General features: G+C 40.9%; 1 protein-coding gene across 1 annotated transcript; it reads left to right on the top strand.

Annotated features, from left to right (window-relative positions):
* The first annotated feature begins 1,720 nt into the window (after nt 1-1,720).
* Nucleotides 1,721-9,727, top strand: tpma (alpha-tropomyosin). The gene is made up of 10 exons (XM_080760574.1): nt 1,721-1,994; nt 2,817-2,942; nt 5,226-5,359; nt 5,772-5,889; nt 6,198-6,268; nt 6,586-6,661; nt 7,160-7,222; nt 7,559-7,628; nt 8,996-9,074; nt 9,547-9,727. The coding sequence occupies exons 1-10, from the start codon at nt 1,881-1,883 to the stop codon at nt 9,548-9,550; spliced, it is 855 nt and encodes a 284-aa protein (XP_080616700.1). The 5' UTR covers nt 1,721-1,880; the 3' UTR covers nt 9,551-9,727.
* The last annotated feature ends 232 nt before the right edge of the window (nt 9,728-9,959 follow it).

Raw genomic sequence — 9,959 nt, 5'->3', positions numbered from 1 at the left:
ATTTCAAGCTAATAGAAACCACAGCCTTTCTCTTCTTGGAAAGTTAGAATACTGAAATCGATGCTATATGTTCTCGCATCAAATAAACAAGTTTAAAATGTTGTTTGAAATGACAAAACCAATGATGTCAGTGGTATAGGCAGGTTTCTGAACTCCTCCTCTGAGACACAGCGAGTGGACAGAAATGCTGCCATATTATGACAAGCATTAGTGAGGACCGATTATATGGGTGACATGCTCCTTTAAATATTCAAACTACTCAAACAGTCACAAGTCTCCTCCAAGCAGCCTGTTGGACAGCTGAGCCGGTGGGGGGCCCCTGAGTGTGAAGGAAGGAGGGGGGTCAGAAATACCAGAGCCCTTGTATCTTTCATTTGAGAAGGCTCTTGTAAGTGAGCTCTTGGACTTAAAACAAGCTGCATGATGTGCCGCTACTACGACAAGCCTGTGTGTGATAGCTCTTCACATGGTGAACAATTAGACGCCAGAGCTGTTGACATGATCCGTTATTAGTCCCCTGCTGCTACTGTGTGTGTTCGTGTGCACTGGTATTAGGCTACTATACTTGTGATACTGTTTCCAATTCCAACCATGTGCCAAAAGATAAATGTTTTCTGGTAACTATATAACTCGAGATGAGCTTACAAAAATAAATGTTAATATTGCCATCCCACTGATGACATCACAAGTTGCCTAATACAAAACGTCTGTGTGTGTGTGTGTGTGTGTGTGTGTGTGTGTGTGTGTGTGTGTGTGTGTGTGTGTGTGTGTGTGCGCGCGTGCGTGCATGTGACTGTGTGTGTGTGTGTGTGTGTGTGTGTGTGTGTGTGTGTGTGGGCGAGCGTGTGTGTGTGTGTGCGCATGTGCGTGTGCGTGTGTGCGTATGCAGCGTGTCAGTCACTTTCAGCAGGAGCTTATTCAATCAGATTATATTGCCCTGCATGAGTAACTCTGTATTTATGACTCATATGGTGATGAAGCTTCACAATAAAAGCAAGAATGCAGTGTCACTGTAATGCACCAGCTTTTGTTATTGTATTTTTTGTTAAAATAATAAGTATGAAATAGCCCTTTATTATGACAGTCAGTTTGTTCAGAACAGGGTCCTATCTTTCCAGGACTTTATAGGCCTACTATACTTTACTTTACAGTTTGTGATATTATAGAAGATCACTCATTCTCATACAGGATACAGAATAAACAACTGAAATTGGAAGTGATAAAAAAAGATCTATAATGCAAGGTTTGGTATACTGAGCTGATTTTTATTTTCTGTTTACTATAAGAGACCTCTGTTACTGAACAAATACTCAATTATTAGACATTTGTCTTGGGAACATGCCAAATTGCCAACAGTGGACATGGTGATAATTAGACCACTATGCTCGCTATGTTTCCCTTTCAGATATGATATCACTTCAGAGGAGGAGACACTACACCTCCATGGGAGTCCTGTTGGCCTGAGCCTCCATACATCATACATGTCGTTAGAAATAGTAACTTACAGACGTGTTTAGTGGGGTGGGTGGGTTGCGGGTGGGGTTAAGTCGGTGACCCAGGGGGTCTTTACTCTTCGGGACGCCCACCTGTCCCTTGTATAGTCATGTAAGTTGTCAAATTTCTTGGAACAGCGAATCGGTGAAGAGATCCTTAAAAAAAACTCAAAACAGCTGGACGGGCTTCCTAAAAGGTGTTGGGTGTCCAGGGGGGCTAGCAGCAACATATTTGACCGGCTACTGCTCGCCACCAGCTCGCACTCCAGCTTGACTGTCTATAGTGAGGGTCGGACGCTTCGAAGTCTCTCTCTCGTCTTTCATTCCGCTTCTTTTTGGTTATAATCGTCGGCGCGGTCACCGCAAGTCCCCCATACACACACAGCCATGGACGCCATCAAGAAGAAGATGCAGATGCTCAAGCTCGACAAGGAGAACGCCTTGGACAGAGCCGAGCAGGCGGAGGGAGACAAGAAGGCAGCTGAGGACAGAAGCAAAAACGTGAGAATCCACTCGAGCGCGGCATCCATCCACGCTCTGTGAACACCGCGGCTCGCTGTCTGCATCCACGCACTGCTGTCTGTCCGTGGCGCACCACACCACACGGGCGCGTTTGGCACAGTGCGTGCGTCACGGACCTTATGGAGACGCATGGGTGTTTGCCACGATGGCTCTCCTTTCTTTTAACGGATTAACATTTGTTTTCCAAGGAAGATATTTTTCAATAACAACTTTATTTTTTTTTATATATATATATATATATATATATATATATATATATATAATATATATATTTCATTTCAAACGTTTTCAAAAATTCCTACAAAACAAAACAAAAACACAGATGTACAAGCTTACAACATGTGAGCAGTGAGCTTGTAGATCTAAATACATGTCATTAGATTTAGCCTAGGATACAGATTAAATTGGTTAAATTGAACTGGTTTCCCAGTTACACTGTTTGCCAGTTTTCAAAAAGGATAGGCATATTAGTCTATTATTTGATAACAAAATAGATTGTTCAAATGCTGGATATTTGGCCTACTGTAGATTATGATAATAGGTTTGTTTAGTTCCTGTACAGCTCATTGTTGATTTCATACTTCATAGTATACATGCATAGACTTGTACATAGTGGCAAGCTATCAAACGCATTCATTTAATTTTAGCTGATTAAATGTGACGATTATAATGATGCAATAATGTTATTATGCAAGACATAATATAGTTTATATATCTGCCTCATTGCGTGTTCTTTGTGTATCTAAACTACATGTCCCCTTTGTCTGCGTGTTTGTTTGTGACTCATGGTTCTGCACCCAGCTGGAGGATGACCTGGTAGCTCTGCAGAAGAAGCTGAAGGGAACTGAGGATGAGTTGGACAAGTATTCTGAGGCCCTCAAGGACGCCCAGGAGAAACTGGAGCTCGCTGAGACCAAAGCCACAGATGTGAGTTGATTGAGTTGATTGAGTTCACAGATGTGAGTTGATTGAGGGGCACCACAATGGCCCAGAAGGAATGGGGCTCTTTGTTGAAGAGGAACAATAATGATAACTTCATTTGAAGGCGCCTTCACATTGACCAGATTCACTCTATATAGGCAACTCTTCCCCTCCTGTTTTTCCTCTTCACCAAATCTCTTTAGAGAAAAACTGATGTCTGTTACCTTGTCTATTATAGACATTCAAAGCCTAATGGCCTATTGAAGTCATAGACAATAAGACTAGTTAAATTTAGCCTATGTGCTGTATATGGTGATGTTGCCGTTTACTGCGGTGGCCCCCGCAACATGGGGCCAATCTGAGGGCCAGTGTTGAGTTTCACTTGAGTATTTTTTAGGAACTTTAAGATGTGTGTCACATTCAGGACGGATACAGTTACATGTTTGTCACCTCAAAGCTACGCTGCAAATTACTCAAAGATTCAAACAGTTTAGCGTATTTGTCACAATGAATGTTGGTCTAATTGATTGGTGTGGCCAATGAATAAATAATAACTAAGTAAATAACTAAATAAATAAATTATAATGTATTTATAATCAAAATGATTATCATTATTATCATAATCACATAATAACTATTGTACTGTATTTTTAGTTTATAAATAAGATATAAATAAGCATTTGTGTAGTTCGTATTTGTGTAATGTATTTTTAAAGGGCTGTAGTAAAGTAACCCATGTTAGTAATAATAGTTACCCATAATTTCAGAAATAGTGAAAAACGTGACATTGTGATTTTCTGGACCTGTACACTGCTGGTTCATTCACACATTTCACCAGTGGGGGAAGCACTGAGCTCAAAACAAAATAACAAATCCTAAATCACATGCGTGACAATAATATCCACAACAACAAGACACCATTAAACTATACCGATCTCTAAATTAGGCGTTATAGTGGAACACCCTCTTGAACGGCCTCAAATAAATGCATAGATTTGTATTCTCCTGCTCCTCCTGAATATCTTATTCTTAATGCATCCCAGCAGCCAGTGTTCCTTCCGGTATGTTGCTTGATTAAAGACATGACAGAGATCAGTGGGGATCAAAGCAATCGCATCTTTGGGACTCGGGAGGGCTGCCTGCCTGGGGCGCGTCTAGTCTGCACGCAGGATGTCAGAATAAACCCGTTAGAATCTAACGGGTTAGAGATAGATAGATAAATTAATAGATTGTTAGAGATAGAGAAGCAAACATGTCATCGCTGGAGGCTGTGAAAAAGAAAATCAAGACCTTGCAGCAGCAGGCAGACGCCGCGGAGGATCAGGTGGCGGCTCTACAGGGAGAGCTATGTGAGGAGACCAGGTCTAAGGAAGCAGTAAGGAATTACAAAAAAATACACTATAATTTAATAGTGATTTAACGCCAAATTAACGCCTCGTTTTATTTATCCTGGCGTCGCTTTCCGACTTGAACCTGTCTCCAGACTCCAGAGATAGCCCATGTTCCTGTCGGCGTGTGCAAGCCACGCCATCTACGATGGATTTAGATTAGGCTATAAATCAACCTTAATGATTTAAGTCAATTAACGCAGGCGGCAGACGGCATTAGTGCCATTCTGCCCAGGAAACGTGCCATGCATGGGCCAGGGTCGCGATAGTATCGGATACGTAATAAAAACATATGAATTATGGGGGATAATATTTAAGTTCGCCTTGGATCAAGACCGTCGTAGATTTCCTTTATCGATTCTGACATTAGCGATAAAAGAAATATATGACAGTCTTGATCCATGGTTAATATTTAAGTGTTTGACTCGTTTAAAACCATCCATTATTAATATTGGCCCATTATTGCGATCGATGGATAGATGCAAATGGTAAAGCTTGCGATGCGAGCACGCGACCCACCCACGAAGACCACCACCACGTCACACACACCCAGAATAAACAAACAACCATTACGTTACATATGCTACGAAACATTATCCTCTTTGACGCAATCTTTATTATGGTGTAACATTTCCTCCCTGGCATGTTACTACTAATCTGTCCTACATATATTTGTAGAGCACCCTACATAAGCTGTGTGTGCCATAAAACAGGAATCTTCTTGAAACATAAATCAGCACCAGGGTTTTGAGGGTTAAAATAAATTATGTAAGTAGGAGAAATGTTTCCCCATTCATATCTCTATGAACAATACAGTGTTGTTAGTACATACATAATATGTGTATATCCTACTATAGGCCTATAGCCTGTGTGTTGTTGACATGTTGCTGTGTCCCGGCAGGCTGAGGGTGAGGTAGCTTCGTTGAACAGACGTATCCAACTGGTTGAAGAGGAGTTGGATCGTGCACAAGAGCGTCTGGCCACAGCGCTGACCAAGCTGGAGGAGGCTGAGAAGGCTGCTGATGAGAGCGAGAGGTGGGTTGGCCAGCATCTCACAGTCTGCAGCAGACAGACAGTGGTTCTTAACCATGACCCCACCAAAATAATCATATCAGCCTGACAAGCACTTGGAATATAGGAGTTGAGGCATTTAATTTAATTTGAGTCGGTTACACAGATAGGTGAAAATAGTATACAACCTCAAGCTTGTAGATCTGCTATTTAAAAATATTTGCCTGTTTCTTCTATTATTATTATCTATTACTTCTATTCTGTCTTAGGCTAGAGAGGTTAAGATGTTAGGCTTTAGTGTCCCTTCCCACGTGGAAGACCCAGGTTAAAATATCTTGTGTTACGGATGCAATAAATCATCACAAATCAAATCACAATGTGTGTAATGGCTGCGTGTGGCGATAGTTGACGTGTTGTTGTGTTTTGTGAACTCCAGAGGCATGAAGGTCATTGAGAACAGGGCGATGAAGGATGAGGAGAAGATGGAACTGCAGGAGATCCAGCTTAAGGAGGCCAAACACATAGCTGAGGAGGCTGACCGCAAATATGAAGAGGTGAGTTAACTGTACTGTTAACTCTGTACATTGTTGTAGTATGGGTCTGAAACAGATATATTATGTTGTTGGCCACGTGTTACTTTTTTTCTTGACCACATATTAATAATGATATTTAGAGACCATGTTGTTTAAACAGATGCTCGTCGGTTCATTGTTTACGTGGTATCCAAGTTTCTTTGAGGCACTACATTCATCTTTCTGTATTCTTCTTGTGTGACTATTTACCTTGTTTGTATGTTACTCTGGATAAGAGCATCTGTAAATGGCTAAATTGTAACCACACACATTGTGTGCTGTGACTCCAGGTGGCCCGTAAGCTTGTGATCATTGAGAGTGATCTGGAACGTACAGAGGAACGCGCTGAGCTGTCTGAGAGGTAAGAACCTTGATAGCCCCTCCCACTTCTCGTTCAATTCTGCACTATTCCTCAAGGTTGTTGCTTTAAATGGGACCTAGTTCAGCAAAGTGCCATTCACACCACATTAACTATAACTATATTGTTTTGTTATCACAATTGTCTTTGTTTTAGTTGTGATCAAGTTTTTAAAACTATATGTTTATAGTTTATTTCAATACTTATATGAATGTAAACAATGCACACTGGCAAACGCTCAGCATTGTTTCAGTCACCTAATAATATGGTTCCTCTGTTTCTATCTTTCACCTGCCCTGCTTCCATCACTAAACCACCAGCAAATGCTCTGAGCTTGAGGAGGAGCTGAAGACCGTGACCAACAACCTGAAGTCCCTGGAGGCCCAGGCAGAGAAGGTACGCATTTAATCCTCTCACATTATGGGGCTGTGTCCAACAAGGTGTTTTTTTCCCCTGAGCAAAACAAGCAAAGGTGGGGCTATGTTACATCAGCATTAAGCCCAAGCTTCCCCCACACCCCCACAAAAACAGAGGCCTAGGAAATAAATGATGGTCTACTATAAATCCCAGACGACAGTAAAAAAAAAGCAAGCTAACCTGGGCGTATGTTTTGGATTATTTTCAATGATATATTCTGCGGTATTCGCGTTTGGCATCTTTATCTTGTTGCCAAGAGTTGGAATATTTTCAACTCTCACTGTTTGGACAAGAGCGCTTTGCATTTTCAGCTGGGAAAAAAGACTTTGGTGGGCACACAGTCTAACTGTAGAAAAATCTTACCTGTACAAAGAGATGTTTTCCTCTTAGGTCTTTGACATGATGTACTACTTGGTATTTTACGTGTGACATTGTGGTGATGTTGGTGTAACATTAGACTTGTTTGTGTGTCAACAGTACTCTGCAAAGGAAGACAAGTACGAGGAGGAGATCAAGGTTCTCACAGACAAGCTAAAGGAGGTACGTTCACTCCAGTACATATTCCCTGCTGATTAATTCACCAGTAAAGACACCTATCTAGTGTATTATATTGCTGACCCTTGAAAGTCCTTGTTGCTAGGCTTCCTCAAGTGATTGATGCATGTTGATTTAATTGATATAGCATTTATCGTGAATTATTTTACATCTCAAAGAATGGAGATACACAATTTAAGAGAACTTGACTGTGTTGATCAGAGATACTTACTGTTTGCCCTACGTATACTTAATCGTACGGCAAGCTCACAACATGTTTCCTCACAAGTCGCAACAGTTTTAAAAGTGGTTAACATTTACCTCTTTGTGTTCTCCTCCAAGGCTGAGACCCGTGCTGAGTTTGCTGAGAGGTCAGTCGCCAAGCTTGAGAAGACCATTGATGACTTGGAAGGTATGAATCTTTTCCACTTGTTCTTATTTTTATGTTGACCATTATGTACAGTATTGATCTCATTTGTTTTTTCAAATGTGGATTTAGGTTTACAGTAGTTTTTTGTTTTGTTCACCGCAATCGAACGCAGTCAGCTTATTTGACAACCACAAAAAGACAGCCTGTCTGTGCTTTGATCTTACTTCCTTTCTCAGAGATCTCTTTTTCTTTTAGTCATTTATTAATACTTCTCTATAATATCTTCGGACAAACAGTTGTTCGTTATAATGCACCAGACTCAAATTTGACCTGTCCTCTATCAAGCTGGCATCTTCATTCCCTGGTCAGCAGTATTGTGGGTCCAGACAGCCGCTCTGGGACAAATATTTTGCACACTCAGTGGTGCTCTGGTAAAACTCTGCCAGGGAAGCCATTTACATTACAGGCTCAGCGTGCTGTTGTTAATGTGGGAACCAGTGGCAGATAGTAACTAATTACATTCAAGTACTGTACTTGAATAACATTTTGAGGTACTTTTTATTTATTTGAGTATATCCATTTCTTGATATTTTTAATCCACTACGTCTCAGAGGCAGATATTATACTTTTTACTTGACTACAATTATTTGGCAGCTTTAGTTACTTTTCATATATTGATTATTAACACAAAACATAGCCTACATGAAGTGTTAAATGATGGTGTATTATTCTAGATTAATCTACCCAGCAGAGCATAAAGTCATTAAAATCAGTCCCATCTTTACCAGCTGCAACATTGAAGTGATGAACACATTAATATAAAAATATCATTGTAAAATTGACCATTCTGCAACATGATGAGTACCTTAATGTTTTGTGTAGTAAGTATATTTTGATGCCAGCACTTCACGTGCCAACACTTCAAGTAAAATTGTGACTTTTACTTGTAACAGAGTTTTTCTAAACTGTGATATTCCTACATTGTCTTGCGTTAAAAATAATCAGAATACTTCTTCCACCACTATTGGGCAGGAATCTTTCTCCTGCCAAACGTGGATCGCAAACGCAGTACGCAACTGTGAGTCACGTTTGGGAGGAGAGAGTATCTTTAGCTAAAAGGACAATACGGTCTGAGGAGGTGTTCAGAACCACGGTGGACCATGTGAGGCCATTTCTTGGTGACTTAAGGAATGTCACGTCTTAGCAGCTGTCCTGTCACACCATGCTGGCCCTCTCTATTTCTGTCCTGTTGGCTTTTACACTCTCTTTATTGTTTGTTCCTTTGTTGACCTCCCCAAACCCTCTCACCATTCTGTTGTCCTCATTATTTCTTTGTTTTCTTTTTCTCAATTTCTTTGCCATCACTCCTTCACGTCCCATTCACTCCTGTGCGTGAATTCGCACCGTAGATGAGTTGTATGCCCAGAAACTGAAGTACAAGGCCATCAGCGAGGAGTTGGATCACGCTCTCAACGACATGACCTCCATGTAATTCACCACCTGCTTGTGTCCGTTTTGTGCCTCAGCAACTTCCCTACCCCGAACACACACACACACACACACACACACACACACACACACACACACACACACCTACTACTCACTATTTTACCATAACTCCCTTTAGCGGCATGTGGCATGTTATGTAACCTAATTTAAATTTGAATGCTCGACTAACTCCGTTTTTGATGTGGTAGCGAATTTATTTTTATATTGCACTAGCTAGCTTTCCCATAGCCTCTACGTTTGATGAATCCTAACAATGTTTTGTTTATTATTAATTTATTTGTAATTTTTCAACTTCAGTAAATACCCAAGTGAATCCATTTGAAACAGTTTTGGAGTTTTCCTCCATATTCTGTTCATCTTTACTTTTTTCATTCTGCATGTCTGTTGTTTTCATATTTGATTCCTTTCTTCCTCCCAACACCTTTTTCTGTCTTTTTTTGTCCCTCCCCAGCTAAATCGTTTACACTTTTCCATCTTCGACGTCTGCTGCCAGTTGAACGGCACTGCTGCACTCCTGTGCAGCATGGCCCATCTCTGTTTCCGCTCTGTCCCCTTGTGTTGTCACGGCCGTGCCGTGACCACTGTACAGAACTTTTAGCCATTTTGCTTTCTGTAAAAAATAAACCACCATTGTTCCATCTGTGTCATCGCTCTCCCTTTTCTCCTGCCACTTTTCTTCCTTTCCCATGTGATGTCTTCTACTTGTGTGTTTTTAATTTATTCGTTTTTGTGGAGAGGCTTTTAAATAAAACCTGGAAGCTCCTCACTCCTTCCACGATGTATCATTAATTTTCTGTGCTAAGGATTGGATGCTTTGAGGGCAGTTAGTTCAGGCGCGAGGGCAGTTATTTTAGTGCTAGATTT

This window comes from Protomyctophum bolini, assembly GCF_963924005.1.
Source record: "Protomyctophum bolini genome assembly, chromosome: 1".
NCBI lineage: Eukaryota > Metazoa > Chordata > Actinopteri > Myctophiformes > Myctophidae > Protomyctophum > Protomyctophum bolini.
Note: the sequence above shows the minus strand (reverse complement) of the source record. Positions and strands in the feature narration are given on the sequence as shown.